Source organism: Anabrus simplex, chromosome 12 (assembly GCF_040414725.1).
Source record: "Anabrus simplex isolate iqAnaSimp1 chromosome 12, ASM4041472v1, whole genome shotgun sequence".
NCBI classification, from domain to species: Eukaryota; Metazoa; Arthropoda; class Insecta; order Orthoptera; family Tettigoniidae; genus Anabrus; species Anabrus simplex.
Window position 1 is genome coordinate 63877727 of NC_090276.1, and position 20657 is coordinate 63898383.

Consider the following 20657-nt stretch of genomic DNA (forward strand, 5'->3'; position numbering starts at 1 on the left):
CCAAAGCTAGAACAAAACTAGCACAAGATATGGAGCACTGTGTGTGCATAAAAGACAAAGATGGTCAGCAATTACAGGACAAGAGTACATCCTCAAACATTGGCAACAACACTTTGAAGAGATTTCCAACATTGAGTTTCCATATCTTCCTATTCCAGAAAGTAATCCAACAGCAGGTCCTATGTCACACACTCAGCAGTGGAAGTCACCTACACCATCAGGGGTATGAAGAACCAAAAATCACCAGGAAATCGATGATCTTCCTGCAAACTTCTGGAAGTTGCAGGAATTAAAAAAAAACTTGTGATCAACTGGTTGACTGACTTTTTCAATGCCATAATTAACTCTGGCTCTGTTTCCAGCAAGCATCACCGTGCCTATCTTTTAGCAAGAAAAAGTGACCCAGCAGAATGTGCAAATTACCATCCAATTCGCCTCCTGTTGCACACAATGAGGATTTTTCAGAGAATCCTTGATTGACGACTGTGTGACATCGTCAGCATTTGCACCAACCAATGGGGCTTCGTCAAGGGTGCTCGAACAACCGATGCCATCTTCGCTGCCGGAATGCTCATTGAAATGCACCGAGAAAAACAACAGCCACTGCCTAATGCCTTCCTTGATCTTGTAAAGGCTTTCAACCGTGTTCCACATCGTGTGATCTGGTATGCACTTTGTGACCATGGTGTAGCAGAAATACTTATCAGTTGGATCAAGATGCTTTACATGACCACCACATGTCAGCATCTCGGAGAGCTTCCCAGTGAAAGTCAGTGTACACCTAGGCTACGCATTGTTTCCATTGCTCTTTGTTCTTGTCGTGTGGTTAGGGTCGCGCAGCTGTGAGCTTGCAACCGGGAGAAAGTGGGTTCGAACCCCACCGTCGGCAGCCCTGAAGATGGTTTCCCGTGGTTTCCCATTTTCACACCTTAATTAAGGCCACGCCACTTCCTTCCCACTCTCAGGCCTTTCCTGTCCCACTGTCGCCGTAAAACCTATCTGTCGGTGCGACATAAAGCAAATAGAAAAAAGTTCTTGTCATGGACACAGTCACATGGGACCTGCAGAGGAGTGTCACTTGGACTCTCTTATATGCAGATGATGTCGCACTTGCTGATACCACCAGAAGCGGATTGCAGCATCAAGTTGAAGATTTGAATAGCCGCCTCTCAAGGTATGTTCTTAGACTGAACAAAAAGAAGACCGAATACCTGGAAACCATCCCAAGCAACTGCTCAATTCAAGTTGATAGAGAGACTTTAATGAAGACCGTAAGCTTCAGGTATCTAGGATCTCGCCTACAGACTGACGGCGGGATATGTGATGAAGTGTGAAGTAGGATAAATGCAGCATCGATGAGATGGAGGGAAGTCGCAGGTGTACTCTGCGACTACATCTGAAGTCTAAAAAGATACCACATGATAGTACATCCTGTTGGTTTATACAGTGTTGAATGTTTTTTTTGCTAGTTGCTTTACGTCGCACTGACACAGATATGTCTTATGGCGATGATGGGACTGGGAAGGAAGCGGCCATGGCCTTAATTAAGGTACAGCCCCAGCATTTGCCTGCTGTAAAAATGGGAAACCACGTAAAGCCATTTTCATGGCTGCCGACAGTAGGGTTCGAACCTATCTCCTGGATACTGGATACTGGCTGCACTTAAGCGACTGCAGCTATTGAGCTCGGTGTGTTGAATGTTGACCAGCTGACAAAGCTACAGAACGCCAATTACGCACCATGGAAATGCCCATGCTCCGTTGGTTGGTGGGCATCTCACTCCTTCATCATGTCAAAAACGACACCGTCCACCAGCAAATGGGCATTGCACCTATCACTGAGAAGGCACGAGAAAAACGTCACCAGTGGTATGATGACGTCCTGGGTGCTGCACATGGAACAGTTGCTAATTCACCCACACCTTTGAAATTAATGGGCAACGGCCACGCGAACGTCCAAAGCAGTGCTGGCATGACACAGTGAATGCTGATATGAAGACTCTGAAGACCACATGATGCCCAAGACCGAGAAAAATTGTGAGCCAAGATTGAAACAGCGGAACCTGCACCAGCGGAATATGCTAGGAAGAAAAGGTAGCGTCCATAAAGGTACCATATAAACATACCATGATTGATAGAAAACTCAATGAATATGCAAGTTTGCATTATTATATGATTTTTCACGAGAGTTTAATCCTGATGTAAACAAGGCTTGTCCACACCTCAGCCAAAGAAAGAGTTGTGATTCGCTGAGCGTGTAGTATCGACCTCCGCCCTGTCAACGTCTCGTGTTAGGACATACAGTGCTGCGCATATGACCTAAAATAGACGAGGAACAGTTTTTGAGCTGTGTGAAACTAAACGGAGGGGTTTGAAGGGAGATCTACTGCTGAAGATTAGGGCCTACGGTATTTATGTATTTATTTATTCATTTCTGAATATTAAAGAAAGCTATCGTAGGCTAGAGCACAAAATTACACACGTAGGAAGGTTTATCTTGAGACAGCTGTTTGAAATGTCCGCACGGTAGACTGTACCCTAATAGAATACCAACTTTCGAATTGAAATGTATATCTCTTATCTTGTAGAGTTCCTATCATGATAGAGCATATAGCATGATTGGACATGTCAGACGGAACTGTTGATAATTCTGTAACAACATCTATCGAAAAGAAACAACTCAAAAAGACAAGAAACATAGGCAGTTGCGGTCTTAAGAAAGTAAGAAGTCCATGCATACTGTATACGCTTACCTTTATTAGTCGTCCTGCATGGGCTCAATTCCTTCCATACCGAGCTCGATAGCTGCAGTCGCTTAACTGCGGCCAGTATCCAGTACTCGGGAGATAGTAGGTTCGAACCCCTTTGTCGGCAGCCCTGAAAATGGTTTTCCGTGGTTTCCCATTTTCACACCAGGCAAATTCTGGAGCTGTACCTTAATTAAGGCCACGGCCGCTTCCTTCCCACTCCTAGCCCTTTCCTGTCCCATCGTCGCCGTAAGACCTATCTGTGTCGGCGCGACGCAAAACAACTAGCAAAAAAAAGATTAAAAATCCTTGCATATCACACCATGTATCTCCTCCATTCTCATTACTGTCACTGTCTGATGAGTCGTTACTACTCTGGCCGGTATCAGTGATGATAAATCTCGACAATTTCATCTGTTAGGCCATCTAGCTCCCACATCTGGTCTTCTTCTTTTGTTACGTTTCTAATGCAGTCCTTCCAGTTATCTGCTGTCACATTTTCAAGGGCTGTGCAAAGTAGAGCTCGTACGTCTTATATCTTGAAGGTCGTGTTGTTTCTTGCAACGTAACCCTTCACTTGACCCCATATCTATTCCATGGGATTCAGAGTGCAATGGTAGGGTGGAAGTCGTAGCACGCAGTAGCCCGCTTTCTGTGCTCTTTCGTCGCAAATATATTTGTCATACTGGTCTTGCACTGACCTCATCCGTTCAATGAGTTTTGCTTTGACCCTATCAGCCTTGTATTCTATTTGGTGACTGTCGAGCCAAGCAATGATCTGGTCTTTCCGCATTGCCATTGTATGGATTCGTTCCACTTTAACAGAATGGTAAGATGCATTGTCCATTACAATCACGCTCCCGGGTTCGAGTTTCCGTAGGATAGACAAAAACCTTGACTAAAAAAACGTCACCTGTCATTTCTTCATGATACTCTCGTGTCGTTTTAGATTCAAACACGAGAGCTCCACCTTCCACAAAACCAGAGTTACTACCTACATGAACAATGATAAGCCTTTTGCCTTTCCCAGTCGGCTGTTTTAGGCCAGTTGAAAGTCCAGAAACAAAGGCCTGTTTCTTGGATTTAACAGTGAAATCGAACCATACTTTCGAAGTTACGTGTCCTTCGTTAAGCCACGTTTCATCCAAATAATAAATTTTGCGACCTTCTGCACGATATCTCCTAATTTCACGCAAATAATTCCGTCTCCACAATGCAATATCCTCCCCATCCATTAACACAGGTTTATGTTCTCTTTTAACAAACTGGAACCCTATGTCCTTTAAAATTCTGTACAATGTAGTTAAACTGAAGGTGGGTAGAGTTTTATCTTTATTCACACTGTCTAATACTTTGCGTAAAGTAGATGGTTCATTCCAATAAAAATTCATTAATTTTCCTTCTAATACCACTTTTGACGATACCGTCTTACTTCTCGATTCTTTAAGGTCGTTTACGCTCCTTTCCCGGCGTTGTTAATTTCCCTGTCTTTCTAAACTCTGTCTGCATGTTATGAACCAAACTAGCCGATACAGCACACAACTCTGCACTTAGTTTCTCTACCTCTTTTACGGCTAAACCTGGATTCTATTAACTTATTTTATTAAAAACATTCACAACGCACTGCCTATGGTCACTTCTGAGTGGTTTTCCTCTTTTGTGGTTCACTACACGCGATGGTCCTACCTCTTGCTCCATTTCTCTCACTGTGAATACTGACACTGACAGCTGCTGCAAGTTGCAACACCTTATCTCTACGCTGTACAGCTTGGGACTTTCCGTCACTGTGAGAAGACTTCCTGCATTACACCACGCCTTCTGCCTTCATATCTCGTTATTTAATCACTGTTTTATTTTAAAAAACATATAGATATATACCGGTATGTATGACAACCATATTTTAATTTGATTACGTACTCTTTCAGACTATCTAAATGTAAAAAACTAAGATAAAATTAAATTAATGCGACGTACTCATTTTCTTCGAACTCGCATACAGTCGAGTGAGTGCGACGGTTGCTTCTCCAATCAACTATGTCTATGTCCACGTGCAAAGCCAAGGTGCTCCGCCTATTTGTTTACATCAGGATTAAACTCTCGTGAAAAAATCATGTAACCTTTTCACTGCTTGGATAAGGCTGTGTGCCCCAGTGGTGGATTTTTTTGCTTAATCCCAACTACTTATATACAAAATCTGTTAGTTTCATCATCAATATTCGTTAATATTTTATTGTTCACTAAAAAATTTGAAATACTCCAGTTCTGGGGATTCTGGAGTATTTGATGTACCCTACACCTCAAGGTTTCATCACTGCTATCACTTTCCAAAATTTCCCCAACACCAATGCCATCACTTTCATTGATGTCAAAATCTGCATTAAAATTAATCTCTTCCCCAAAACAAAGTAGTTGTCGGAGCACATTACGGTCGCATTGGGAAGCCAATGTGCACAACAAAACATCCAGCTAACAGATGATGAAATTTATTCCATCATCATCAGCACATAAACAAAGAAACTAAGGAATTGAAAATGTTGCCAACATATTGCAGCAGATTACAAGCACGTTTCAAATAAATCGGGTTTATTTGACAGTGGTTCTGAGAGCGCAACAATCAAATTGAGCTTACTCAACTGCAGCACTCGGCAGACTATTTAGTGCGAATTAAGTAAATTCAGTCGCAGCAGCAAAACTGTTAAGAAACCTCTAGTTTAGTTGTGTTGGAAAATAACTTGTAAAGTTCACTAACTACTAGCAAAGTTGCTTCATAAAACTAAATATTAAGAAAAGAATACTCCCAGTGAAATTTCTTTATACCTTAGTGTGTAGAAGTAGATTCCTATGTGGATCATTCGTTGAGAGTCAACCTCCAGATCCCAAAATCACAGATTCAAACCCTGCAGAAGTAATGGGATTTTTGAAGGGCAGGGAAAAAGTCCTTTCAACATTCCATGCCGTGCGATAGTGTTATGTAAAAGATCTCTGGTGATACATCTGTGGTTTCAAGGGTAATGAACTTGTAGTTTACCCGACAAAATTAATTAGAACTCGGCAGTAGGTCGCCCATGAGATATCTGGTTTGTTTGCATCTTGCCTTAGGCCGTATGATGGTGATTTGCATTATTTTATGCCTACCCTTTTGTCCCGTTTTGTGATACGGGGTTGAGGGTAGGGTGAGTTGAAATGATATGGCATATTTTCATGGCCGGATATCCATCCTGTCGCCAACCTCATTTTAAGAGTTAATAAAGATTAAATGAATGATGGTGAATTAAATTGGGTAAGGATTATCATATGGATAGGAATGGTCCCAGCATTTGCTGGAAGCAGAACTGGAAAACCACAGGAAAACATTCTCAGAACAGCTGATGGTGGGGTTGAAACCCACCTCATCTCGCAAATGCAGAGCTAGGCTACATGGCTGTAGCACGTTTAAGATGTGGCCACTCTGCTCGATTATTTTATGGTATGGCAACGTAATCTTCAATTTGATATTATATCAGTCAATTATGCAAGCAAATATCCCTCTTGTATTACTAATGCTAGAATAACTTGATCACTGCATTAAATTTTTATAGGAATCGGGTACTTGTCTGGGATCTGTCAGGGCATTCATGTGCCTCCCACCTCTTGGTGCTATAGCAGCAACCATGTAGTTGTGCTAGTGTTCCTCTTGGAACATCTGTTACAGTTGGACATTGACAGTTAATCACATTTCTCATGACTTGGCGCGTTGGTCCTATTTTGTTTGAAAGTTGTTTAGTGAGATCAGCACACTGTGCTGGTCAGTTCAATAGGTGGACATCGTTCTCTGCATAGTAGCTGCCACATCATGACAACATCCAGTGTCGTCAGCAAAGTAACTGTGGCCTGTTCCATAAAAGCACCACTATATTTGAACCAGTTTGTTGTCTGGAATTTTATAGTATGGTTCTTGAGTTCATCCTGCCACAAATAACCACCATTGGTTTTACAGCTTGGTGCAAGAAAACTTCATCTACCACCAAACTTCCCGTAAGGCACTTTTCTCACTGTTAGAAGGCATTCCTTGGGTAGCAGCCACACTCTTAACCAAGAAACCGTAAACCTCTATTTTCTCTTCTCCAGTTGTTTTACAATGATCTAAACATCACTTTAGCCTCCGAGCTTTATTCATCCTCATTATACAGAGGGCAATTTTACAGTAAGTACCGTTTCCGTATAGCACGGTCGAAGTGCTGCAGTTGCAGTGCCAAATGGCTTCCTTCATCTGTTGACACACCACATGCAACATTGGAGACATTGACATTGTGTGGCCATCTCGTAGTGAGTGTTTAGAATGTTCAAGATAATAGTTCAACTTGTCGACTGACATGTGGTCTGAGATTAGTTTCTTGAATGCACGAAATGTAAAACCAGCTGACATTCATCGCTAAGTGTGTGAAGTGTAATGACAGATGGAATTGTGAGGAAATGGGTTTGAACGTTCAGTGGAGGTCATCAGTGTGTGTACAACATCCTGCAGAGTGGTCAACCATCTGTCACAGATGATTTGGTGTGTGTGGTTGAAGCAAATGTTTGTGAGGACATAGGTTACATAATTTGGTCATTCTGCTTTTCCCCCACAATGTATTGCCCATTTATTTATTTATTTATTTATTTATTTATTTATTTATTTATTTATTTATTTATTTAATTTATTTAATTTATTTTTATTTATTTTCCACTAATTGTAGATACAATTTAGGGATGGTGAATGTGCATGGAGCTGTGTCTGGACAGATATGTTTCCTTTCCATTTCCAGCACTCCTCATCCATGTTCCAGTTCAGGTCTCACTGCTTAACCTGGGATCTCCCTCAGCCTCTCTTTCCTTACTTTGCAGAAGTATCTGTTTCAGTGTTTAACAAACTCCACTGCTCCAGTGGAACTTCTGATAACAAAACTTTCTTCAGCTTATCCCAGCTTTTCTGGGGTTGCTGAGTTATTCAGGCTCATTTTAGTTTTGGCTGGGGATTTAAGGCTGGATGCCCTTCCTGATGCCATGTGAATTTTGAGATGAAAGTTTCAATGAATTGAATCCTGGCCTGTGCATCTGGGATTTTTAAAATAAAAATGCATGTCTTTTTCGTTCAGTTTCCATGTACAACCAGAGGTCTAGTGACTGTGATCATGATATTAAAAGTTGCATAAAGCAGCAAGATTTTCAGTTTCAATTTATCATATGCAAATCATAATGTCTTATTGCAAATAATTATAATGTTATTTATGGACACCCGAATTTTATGTGCTACCGGTTTCTATGGTTTTCTTTTTAGGGAAGTGAAACGTTGGAACATTTTATTGTTGATGTAATTGCATTGATTTCCCCAGCTATCTATTATGTTCAGATATTTTTCTTGTTTTTTCCAATCTCCATTTGTGAATACTCCTGAAAATTTCACATTCAAATTTCTTTCAATTTTTGTTTATCGTCTACTGTTTTTTGTTGGGCAGTTGGTAACATCTTACGGTCTCGAAGCGGACAGACACCTGCTGCGTTGCCTCTTCTCACACGTGGACTTCAGTGCTGAGGGGAGTAGGACTAGCAGCAACAAAGACTTCTATCAGGTTCTGCTTCTGGGCCAGGAGTGTGCTGCGTTACTTACAAAGCCGACACTAGTCTCCAATCTCTGCTACGCCATCGATTTTCCTTTGCACTACCAAAAAGTGAGTTTATTTCTTTGGCCAAATTGTAGACTCCAATTCTCCAGGTGGAGAGCTGCTTCGACGGTGAAATCTTGATTTACTGGTCCGTGATTTTTAATGGCTTCTCCTTTGTAATGTATCTCTTCATTCAGATATCTGTTTGAAAGCTTGATTTGAGTTGTATGAATACCGTATATACGTAAATAATCCTCACCATCGAATGATCCCCTGCGCCCTAATGTTAGGAAGGGAAGTTTTGAAAAGGTTTGTTTTTGTGTAGCCTAATTAAATATTCATATTGAAAATGGTAAATATTGCAGAATAATTAATTATAGAATTATGAAGCTATTCGTCACATCATAATCTTTAAAATATTCTGCCATTTAGTTGTTATTACCAATTTGCGAGGGTAAATACGCAAACAAATAACAAATCTGTGTCAATTCACAACCTCCTGATCATAATTGGCTGGGAGACATTGCACATTGCTAGTTTTGCTGTGAAAACTGAAAGTTATTTTATTGAAAAACATGCGTGAGCCATCTACAGCTAGCTTTACAACCCATAATTCTTAACTCTCTTGCTATAGCTTTTGACTGACACATACATGCATATTATATTTTTGGTTCCTGAAAACTTCGCTTTTAATGTGCGAAATGCCTGTTCGTTACTATTTTGTCTGTTCATGCCGAGTTTTAGTTTTCCTCCGATCACATATGCAACTCTACATCTTACTTGCCTCCTGCAGTACAATTACCATTATTATTATTATTTATTTTATTACCAATTAATAATGTGGAGCTTTATATCCAGGAGAGCGATTAAGGAAATAATGAACGTTAAAGTGCAGAGAGGTGCCCAGTTTGATTCAGATCATTACCTCTCCAAGATCAAAATTAACTTCATTCCTCTCAATAAGGCCCTGAAACCAAGAAACAGAATTTATAAATACGATATTGGGAAGTTAAAAATCAATCAAAATGTCTTAGAACAATACCACCAGCAACTGACATTTGAATCTCATGAATGGACGAACATCGCCTCCAAGATCCAACAAGCAGCTAAGAAGAGAAAGCATAGGTGGTGGAATGAGGTGTGTGATGAAGTGCTGACCCAAAGAACAAATGCCTGGAAAAAGTGGAACTCGACCCGAAGATCTGAAGATTTTGATGTGTTCCGTGAAGCTCGAAAAGAAGCAGCTAGAACCTTCCGAAGGGTCAAGCGACTATATGAGAAACAGCAGTTAGAACAGATCGATCAGGATTTCCGGTAAAACAATTCCAGAGACTTCTATCAAACATTCAAGACTAATTTGAGAGGGTACCTAGCCCCCAGCCTTTGTTTTAGAGATGAAAATGGAAAGCTAGGCTTGACCAACAAAGAAAATTGTACGATCATATCTCGGTACTTTGAAAACCTTCTTAATTGTGATGAACCAAAAGAAAGATTCCCTGTGTGCGACCCGATCCACAAATTACCCAACTCAACCCCTCCTTGTAAAGAGGAGATCAAACAGATTATAAACAGCTTAAAGAATAATAAGGCAGCTGGTGAAGATTCGATAGTGGCAGAACTACTGAAGCTGGCAAATGATGAAACTCTAGATGTACTAGTCAAGCTTTTTGAAGATATCTGGAGAACTGGGGTGATACCAACTGAATGGCTGTCAGCACTAATCCACCCTTTGCACAAGAAAGGTGATAAAAATAATGTCAACAACTATAGGGGCATCTCATTAGTATCTGTTCCCTACAAGATTTTCTCCGAAGCAGTTCAGAACCGAATTGAAGCTCACCTTGACCAACAGATTGGGGAATATCAGGCTGGCTTCAGAAAAAGCCGTTCATGTCCAGAACAGATATTTAACCTGAAGAGCATCATAAGGTACAAGAAGACAGGAGGACACAGTTACGTGGTTGTGTTTGTTGACTTTCAGAAAGCATATGACTCCATTGACCGCGAGTCATTAATGAATATTTTGGAAGAGTTTGGAGTGGACGATACGTCAAGAAATTTGATCAAACAAACTCTAACCAACACAGTGTCGAAAGTAAAATTTATGGGTGAGATCTCAGAACCATTTACAATCAGAACGGGTGTCAGACAGGGAGATGGACTATCCCCACTCCTCTTCAACTGTGTTTTGGAAAAAGTCATTCGAGAGTGGAGGAAGTTGTTAGACCAAGAAGAAACAAAGGAAGATCAGTTCAGACTTGATCCTAAGCACAAAGGGGTGTACGTTGACTGCCTGGCCTTTGCGGATGATCTGGCCATTTTTGCTAACAACATAGATTCAGCAGTCAACAAGATCAATAGGCTGTCAGAAGTTGCTGAAAAGATAGGACTCCAGATTTCTATTCCAAAGACAAAATATATGACAAACATCTGTGATGGACCAGAATGGATGATCACTAATCTTGGAAAAATCGGTCAAGTCAAGAATTTCAGATATCTTGGTGAAGTCATCCAGCAGAATGGATTAGAAGAGGAAGCAATCAATGTCAGGATGAGGAAGTTAGACCAGGCATACCAAATGACAAAGAATATCTATAATAAAAAGTCTATGAGTATAGGGGCCAAGTTCCGACACTATAACACAGTTGTAAAACCTGAGGGATTATATGCATCTGAAACTTTGACCTTAAGTTGTAAAGGTCAAGCTGATTGGCTGGAAAAAAGAGAGCGCAGGATACTAAGAAAAATCCTAGGTAATAGGTGGGTTGATGGACAGTGGCGAATGAGACCAAATGAGGATTTGTACAGCAAGACAGAACCTCTCACAGCGTCAATTAAGAAGAGACGGCTATTATTTTACGGTCATCTCTTGAGGATGACTGATGGTCGGCTAACAAAAAGAATATGGAATTTTATTCAATCTAAGGCAACAAGGCCGAGATGGTTCCAGGAATGCGAAAAATATCTGATGCAGATTGGTATTTCAGACCAAGAAATTCATGACAGGAGCACATTCAGAAGATTGGTGAACAACTATCAAGGTTTCCAAATGGCATCAACTTCCAGAAGACAGAAAGGACCTTTGTCTCATGAGCATAAACAGGCACTCGTCGGTGGGCTCAGAAGATACTGGCAGGAAGTCAAAGCCGGAACAAGAACAAGACCTAGACACTGAAATGAAGTTGGTAGTTACCACGCAGTCCATAGAGGCTCAACTCGATGTATAAAAAATGTGGAGCTTTTCTTTAGTTCTGAGGAGATGGATGGTGAACTCCAAACCTGTTAACATACGTCTCTTCAAGATCTTGATGCAAAGCACCATTTCAAAAAGTCTAAGCTGAAGTTATTGTATCCTTACTCCCATGACAGTGGACAGTTGTACTGTGCACAGTGCAAACTCAAGAAAATAATGCCAGGATGTCCCTGTCAAGGGATATGTCGAGGAGGACATCATCATCATAGTAAAGAACTCGCACCAACTATTCTTAACACATGCTACTATATAATTAAAAGAAATAAATTTCATTATAATAGATCCGTATTGAACTGTGATTACAATAGAGTTTAAATAATGTATTATTAAGGTCCACCTTTTCAATACAAATTGTACAGAGTTTAAATTACATATATGTTTAGCGACTAGTTTTGACCTAGTACTAGGTCATCGTCAGCCTAAAGCAAAATTAAAACACAAATACCGAAGAAATTAAAGAATGTAAAGACACGTAAGGTCTCGTAAAAGTACATACCATGTGAGATATTGTGCAGCACTATGTTAAAAAATAACTCTCTGAAAGAGATTCATAAAAAGTCCAGTGCACATTAAAAAGATGTTACAGATCTATTTATGGTTTACCCATTCAACTTCATGGAAAGGTGCCTTGAGTGGTTATTGTAATGCCTCCCTACACAGTTATTGAGCCTTGTTGTTAATAGTCGCTTTCCACAATATTAGAGGGCTGATGAAACTGTGGTCCAGATTTTTGATAGATATGAATCCTTCGTGAATCATTCTGAGGACCAAATCAAGACTTGTCCATGAATAGTGGATGGACCCTTGGTTTGACTGGCCAGGTAACACGTTGACTCTACTCTAGACATTATCATTTGTGTACAAACATCAGGGGTACACGTACAGCTGGTCACTGACAGTAAAGGTCTCTCTGCCTAACCCTTCTGTACAGTGTTGCAGTGGGCTCTCTCTTTATGGATGTCACTCTTTGTTGACCATGGGCCTATTCCACAAAAGTATGGTCTTGTACATTACAAGTTACTAGTGTGGGTTCTTGTAATGTATGGAGTTGTACATTTCTGTTCCACAAAAGATTGATAGTCTCTTGTATATTACCAGTGAATTCTTACAAGTTTTACAAGTGACGACATATCAATAAACATACTACGTCATAGCATGAATCAGCTGTTTATCTTCGTATTCCATTCGTTGAATTAGGTTATGCTTGCCTCATTTATCGTAGTATCGTATTTTACTGTAACTTATGCAGCAAAGATTGAAAGAACTAATATTCTTGTGAATTTTTTAATGCTACGATGTTATTTTTCAGTTTATTTCTTTGATGATAGGAAATTACTCCGTTATTATCACCCATTCTGTTCTTCCGCGATCCTCGCGTATGTTCTACGAGAGTCTAACATACCTACCTTGGTCTGTCATTAGGAATCAGATGCCGCTAATACCGATATTCGGCCGCCAAACTTAATTGTTACGAAATTGCAAACTCTGCATGAATTGTTAAAATGATGTCAAGAGAAACAAAGTTATTCATTTTGAAGGAAATAGAAGGTAGGAAAGATATTTGTTTCGGTGGATTCAGCGAGAGTCTGAAAAAACAAGACAAAATAAATGGTTGGATGGAAATATTTGACTTGGGAAAAGCTCATGGAGCTTTTGAGGGGAAAAGTTGGACGTATGTAAGAGATATTCTGCTCATTAATGATTCCAGGAATGTCCTTCTTGGAATATGTTTTTTTCAGTATTTTCAGGCCAACAAACAATTTGAGGAAATTTTATATCATTTATTGCAGCTACCACAGACCGAAGATTTTGCCATCCCAAGCCAATGTAATGTTGTTAGTAAATGTTGTTTAGCAGAGAGAGATTTATTTCTGTTCGTAGGATATTTTAAGCTATAGCCAATATCTATCAAAAGTTCTTCCACTTGTACTGTGCTTAACCTAAAACGTTCATTTTATTCAAATACAGTGTTAAACTGGAAGTTTATTCTTTCCCTGTACAGACGATAGTTTTCATTTTCATCACCATCACTATCACTACTGCTAGACCACATATTTATCAAAATGTATCCAAAATAAGCGTATTTAAATAGCACTAGTACATTTATATATTGTCCTTTCACTGGTAGAGAATTCTTCTCAATTCACTAGTAAGTGACAAGTACTAGTACTTTTGTGGAACACGCCTATAAAAATTCACTAGTAATTTGTAAGTATGGAGTAGTAAAGTACAACTGTAGAGAATTCTTTTGTGGAACAGAAACTCTGGTATTTGTACAAGTTACTAGAGAATTTACTTGTAATGTACAAGACCATACTTTTGTGGAACAGGCCCCATGTCCTGGTCTTCAGAACACATTTGTGGACTCTAAAAACATGTGGCCAATCCAAAGAACAACAAACCTATGCACATTGTCATCTGGCCACGTCAGCCTGAAACTATTCAGTTTCTATTCATGAAATCGCCCTCCACTGCAGGGAGTCATCGTGGCATCTTCTGTTATTAGTTGAATGGTTACACAGGGAACATGAAAATTGGATGAATACGACAGTGCACACTATGTACACCAGCCTACAGAGGCAATGATGTCATCACTTTCATGGTTGTACGAAGACAGGCATGTTACATGCTGGGGAAAATGTGGGTATATTATTTGTTTACAGGTTACTGTCAACTGGTAGTAAAAATGAAATGGTGTATGGCTTTTACTCCCAGGAGTGTCCGAGAATAAGTTTGGCTTGCCTGGTGCAGGTCTTTTAAATTGACGCCTGTAGGTGCCCTGCGCGTCGTGATGAAATGATGATGAAGACAACACATACACCCAGCCCCCATGCCTGTAGAATATACCAATTATGGTTAAAATTCCTGACCCTGCCAGGAATCAAACTGCTGGTACCCCTGTGACCAAAACCCAGCACCCAAACCATTTAGTCATGGAGCTGGATACCTTACAGTATTTGGTCAGATGGATACAGGGGAGAAAAGAATTTCTCTTTGATGCTTTCATGAGAAAGTTAATAGATTAGTACACCATTATATTAACATCTCTTAACTAACACCTCCTGCCTAGTTTTACGGAAGATTTATATGGGCCTCATACAAAATCTCGTATTATCCATGGTTCACCTCATTTTATACTATTCTTCTCATATAACTATTCATTCTCCCCATGTTTCTTGTTTGTTTGTTTGTTTGTTTATTTATATATTTTATCTTGTTTTTTGTGCCATTTCAGACTTTGAAGCCATCACCTCAGCTCTTCCCGCAGATAAGCAAAGTTCTGAAACTCTCTCCTGTTCAGGAAGTGGTGTTTGGTCTAGCACTTCTTAATTCACTGAATCCAGATACCCATAACGCAGCCTTTCAGTTCGTCAAACAAAAACTTCCAGATTTAATCCGTTCTTACGTGGATACTGGTAAGTACCGAGTACTTTTATTGTGTTGAAAATATTTATTTGTTAGGCTATAACATTGACTTGAACCCACCAGTACGCATTTACAATCAGATGCAATACTTCATACTTCTTCACCTGTAAGTGCATACCAAAGCAAGTCAAGAATTAGATGTTGCTAGTTCATCATTTTCTGTTAAGCACAGTGCAAATTTGTACAGCTGGTCATAGCATTAGCGACCAGTTTCATCGTATACTGTATTTACTCACCTATAACTCTGACTATTATTGCAGAAAAATACATCGAATAGATTGTATTATTGGGTGGGGTGATTTTCAGAAAAATTATTTCACAAGTAACCGGGCAGCAAGTGCTACGTTTCACTAAATGGTAAAACACATGCTTCTGCACTACCTGTGCCTTGGCCTTGGCTACTCTCTCCCATACCCTAGATTTCTTAGTGACCTTCCAGCTTCTGAGCTTTGAAACTATGTTTCTGGAGGACATCATCACCGTGCTAGTAGCTTCCATCAGATTATACTGACAATGTGATTGAATTTCACTGCTTCGTCACAAGACTTGGGACATAGCAGCTTTACTGAGTCTTGAACTCCATGCAACATTGTGCGGCTAAGGCACAGGCACGGCTTGTTTAAATGCACTGATATAACTTTTTGCATAAATAAGGTATAGATTTAGATAACTATTTCATGTGTTACGCAAAATGTTCCTTTCCCTGCTTTTAAACAATTTTGATGTAACTTACATTATGTGAAATTTTCACCTATTATACCCTCCCCTAGTTTTGAAGTTGAAGACAAGGAAGGAAATGGGATGTTATAGGATAGTGAAATAAGGTAACTATACCTTTGTTGGTAGGAGATAATAAATTTCTTACAAATAGAGTTTATTGTATCTACATCATTGTGTTTTGACAGGTAAAAATAAGGTATTAAAAAGTCAGTTTAATTGATGAATAATTTTTAAACTATGAAGTTATTAACTATGTACCTCATTATTTAGTAGGAAAGGATTGTCACATTTTTTCTGTGCAGAGAGCAGTGGCAATCAGGAAGGAGGTCTCCACGACGCAGCACCTGAGGTTTTACATTTAATACTAACAAATCTTCTCTTTGGGCCGAAGGATCAGTTTGGTGAGTTGATATTAAATATTAGTAAAAGAAATAATAAGAAATAATTAAGTAGCTATCAATGCCATAGCTGATAATGAATGTGTTGTGGTGAAATCAAAGAAATAATAATGTAATGAGTTATTTTAAACCTAATGATACTTTTGTGTGTTGCTACATGCACAGATCCCAATCATTTTGTAGGAAAAAATTCAGCGATAAAAAGGAGCTAATTGAAGACTGGGTAAAGAGTGTGTGGCAACGTTGCCTGCGAGTTTAATTAGAGAAGAAAAGCCTGTTTGTGCTCACTGGTTATCGCAGCCATAGTACAGACTGCGTAAAGGAATTGATAAGTAAAGGAAAAACTGGCAATAATTCTAGGAGGGCTGATCTCTATGCAACAGCCATTGGATATTTATGTGAACCGACCCTTCTGAGCTGCATTGAAGCAGGTCTACATGAAGTGGGTGGTGTCACACACTGACATGAACTGGACGAGTAAACAACCCGAAGTGGAACTTCTGTGCAAATGGATAAAGACAGCATCACATTTCCAACGACTGGTGAGGAAAAGTTTCTAGAAATGTGGAATTTGAAATTCTGTGGATGGTAGTGAGGACAACTTTGGGTGGGAAAGTGACAGTGATTGAAGTTTCGATGGTGGGAGTTCTGATGACGTTGAATTGTGGCTGATATGTACGTAGGTGGATCAAAAGGTTAGTTGCACTAACGCGCTGCAGCAGCGCACTGTGTGTCGCAAACGTGGGCACCGCGGAGAAAGGGACAGACACTGCCCACACGTCTGTTAGGCAGGTCGCTGTGGTGTCATCTAGTATTGTGTGAATAGCGGCCAAGTGCAGTAGCGCGTCAACTGGACGTTCATCTTAAATATGAGGTGCGTGCGACAATCCGATTCCTATGGGCCAAAAGGAAGAATTGCACGGACGTTCATTGTGGAATTAGTGTTGTGTATGGGGAGCGGGCCATTTCCCGGCAAGGTATCGTAAAGTGGTGTCAGCAGTTCGAAGCCAGATGCATGGATATCGCGGACAACCATCGCGAAGGCAGGCCCGCAACGCCCAGGACCAGTGCAAAGGTCAACAGTGTGAATGCAATCATTAGACAAAACCGGCGCATTAAACTGAGAGAAATCGCGACGCAGCTGAACATGTTGTATGGCAGTGTGTTTGCCATTGTTCATGAGGACCATGGATATCGTAAGCTTTTGTCAAAGATGGGTCCCACGTCTCCTCACCGATGAGCACAAAGGGACGTTTCCAATCTTCCCTGGCATTTTTGAACGCTATGCTGCAGACGGCAACGGATTTCTGCGGCGAATCGTCACAGGTGACGAAACATGGGTCCACCACTTCACCCCCGAAACGAAGCGAACATCAGTGGAATGGGTGCACCCCTCATCACCACAATGAAAGGAGGCCAAGATTCAACCTTCAGCCGGTAAGATTATGGCGACAGTGTTCTTTGACATGGAGGGTTTGCTGCACGAGGAATTCATGCTGAAAGGAACGATGATCAACGCGGCAGCATATTGTCAGGCGTTGCACCAGTTGCGTAAAGCGATTAAACAGAAGCGCCGGGGAAAATTGAGCGCCGGTGTGATTTTGTTGCATGATAACGCAACACCTCACAAGGCCCGCCAATCGAGAGAACTGCTGCGGCGTTTCAAGTGGGAGGTCTGGCAACATCCACCCTACAGTCCCGACCTAGCGCCATGTGACTTTCATCTCTTCGGTAAGCTCAAAACGGAGCTTGGGGGTCGATGTTTCCAGACCGATGAGGAGGTGATGAAGGCCGCTGTCTCCGAGTGGTTGCAGAACGCTGGAGGAAATTTCTATGCATCCGGCATCGACAAGTCGGTTGTGCGTTCGCAGAAATGTTTGGAGTCTCTTGGAAACTATGTGGAAAAGTGACATTACAGTGTATGCCGTTATAGTCGTGTTGCTGTTGTATAGGTGGTGTAATAAATGGCCATAAGTGGGAAGTGCAACTTATTTTCTGATCTGCCCTCTTATATTGAACTACAGTATTACTCCTCCCTTTCACTTTTCAAGCGACCAGCGTAAGTGGACAGGGTGTTTAAATCTTGGGGAAGCAACCTACATATGTAAAAACGCTCTGTAAAAGGACGTAAACATTGTAAACATTGCACAAATGCATATTATTTATAGAGCATTTTAATCTTGATCCTATTACAGTATTTCCATCAAATAAAAGTCCAGTGTAAATTGACTGTTGACACTCCACAGCCTTTGTAATTCTCCTCACCCACTGACCACGAGAAGGGTACCAGTAGGTAGTTTAAAATACAGTGGAACCTCGATTCTCCATTTTTGGAGGGACCCCAGAAGAAAACCTTACAGCATGGCAAAACGGAAAATCCAGGAACGAATGGAAACCATCAACAAATCGGCTAAATAACACAAAAATTAAAGAAATATAATCTTACAAGCACCTCTGTGGGTGGGGGATGCAGACGAAGAATACACCCACGGTATCCCCTGCCTGTCGTAAAAGGTGACTAAAAGGGGCAACCAAGGGATGATTCTCTTTGAATCGTGAAACTACTTGTGATTAGTACCACCACGCGGAGAACACCATGGGTCATTTTACTTGTGCGTAGTACCACTATAATAGGTACCAAATAGGTTTGTGATTAGTAGCACACAGGAACGCCGTGCGGTCAGCTTTTGCAGTACCTGTGATTAGTACTACCATATGGGTAGGACCATGGGATGATAGCTACCATGGTTCTGCCTTGCCTATGATTAGTACCCGCTATATGAGGAACACCACGGGATAGTGCAGGTCCTTGCGGTTAGTACCCTTATTAGATGAACACCATAGGTTTGCATTGCCTGTAAATGGTGCTGCAATGTGAGAAAAACCATAGGTCTATATTATATGTTGAATTTCATAACCTGTGAGTAGTACCATAATATGTGGAATACCGCGAGTCTCTGCTACTTTTGATTAGTACCACAACACAAAAAATACCATGGTTCTACATTCCTAGCGATAAGTACCATTGTGAGGGGCCGCTGACTTGGATTTTGGACCCCTTTTGACTACAAGTCTCATTGATTCAGTATTGTGCTATAGAAGCAGTCCCTTGGTCAGTACTGCTATTGTTCTACGCCAGCTTCTCCGCGTGTGAGGCACTGTGGCTCGGTTCCACTGATCGTTTTAAATTCATATCCATCCATCCGTCCATTCATTCTTCGTCATTCTTCTTTGTCATTCCGTCTCATTTCGTACCATTAAGGGCCGATGACCTCGATGTTAGGCCCCATCATCATCATCATCAATCTTACAAGCACTCCTAAACCAAACCAAACTACATGGACCTTCGTCTACCAAGCGACTGCTGCTCAGCCCGTAGGCCTGCAGATTACGATGTGACACATGGTCAGTGTTACGAATCCTCTTGGCCGTTATTCCTGGGTCTCTAGCCCAGGGTCGCCATCTCACCATTAGATAGCTCCTGAATGCAAGGTAATCATATAGGCTGAGTGGACCTGGACCACCCCTCATATCCAGGTAAAAATGCCCGACCTAGCCGGGAATCAAACACGGGCCCTCCGGGTGAGAGGCAGGCAAGATAGACTGCGTAGCTGGCTTCAAGCATTAATTAGCGGTACACGAGTTAAAAATCTCGATACTTTACATTTAGTTTTATCGGGGAAACTTCGTCAGTTTCCCGTAAAAACTTTCAGTTCAGCAACTTTGATACGCCAAACTCTTCGAAAAATCTACTAACGGCAGGCCAAACAACAATCGACCACAAGTAGTTTTTAATTGTGTAATCTAATGAAATGAAGCGGATTAGATATGAAAGCGTCCAATGTAATGGTGAAATCCCTTGTTTTTAAATCTTCCATTGTAGTTTGGTCACCACTATATTGTTCGTAGTCAGTTTCTGGGAATCTTGTACCATGCAAATTAGGCCTACATTGACTTTTGAAGGTTATGTTGAACTCGAGAAGATAGGTTTGAATGCAAGCATTGCTTCTCAAAAGTTCTATCCATTATATTCAATTCTGCCCGTCACTATGACATCTTAATGAAGAAATTAAAATTTTCAGTTTTATATTAGGAACAAAACAGTAATAGGCAATCCGAAGACCTCCCATGCCTTTATGTATGTAAGGTGCAACATCTGTTCTGGTCTCGATAACATAATAGTATACGATATTAAATACTAGATTTGTGTTAAGAAGAAGTAGATTGAATTTCTTCCTGAAAGGCGTTTTACAAGTACAGTGGAACCTCGATATCTCAAATCACCTTGGGAGCTACATTTTATTTTGATTTATCGAAATTTCAGTGTATAGAGAATATCGTTTTTGAGCATGTATAGCACATAATCAAATCATGTGTATCTACGAGCTTATGCTGACTACATTATTTTTAACAATACTTAATAATATACAACCTCTATTTTACAGCATCACTTTAATTATAACCCATATTATAGTAACTTTTTAGAAGACAGG

The 20657-nt window shown here is 40.6% G+C and overlaps 1 protein-coding gene across 7 annotated transcripts in view; it reads left to right on the forward strand.

Moving 5' to 3' along the window:
* The window catches only part of Not1 (CCR4-NOT transcription complex subunit 1), a 403150-nt gene that overhangs the window by 15270 nt on the left and 367223 nt on the right, over positions 1–20657 (forward strand). For all 7 annotated transcript variants that reach the window (XM_067156230.2, XM_067156231.2, XM_067156233.2 and 4 more), the window contains exons 2-4: positions 8221–8433; positions 14856–15036; positions 16069–16167. In XM_067156230.2, coding sequence (XP_067012331.2) covers positions 8221–8433; positions 14856–15036; positions 16069–16167 — 493 coding nt within the window. The remainder of the gene's footprint in view (positions 1–8220; positions 8434–14855; positions 15037–16068; positions 16168–20657) is intronic.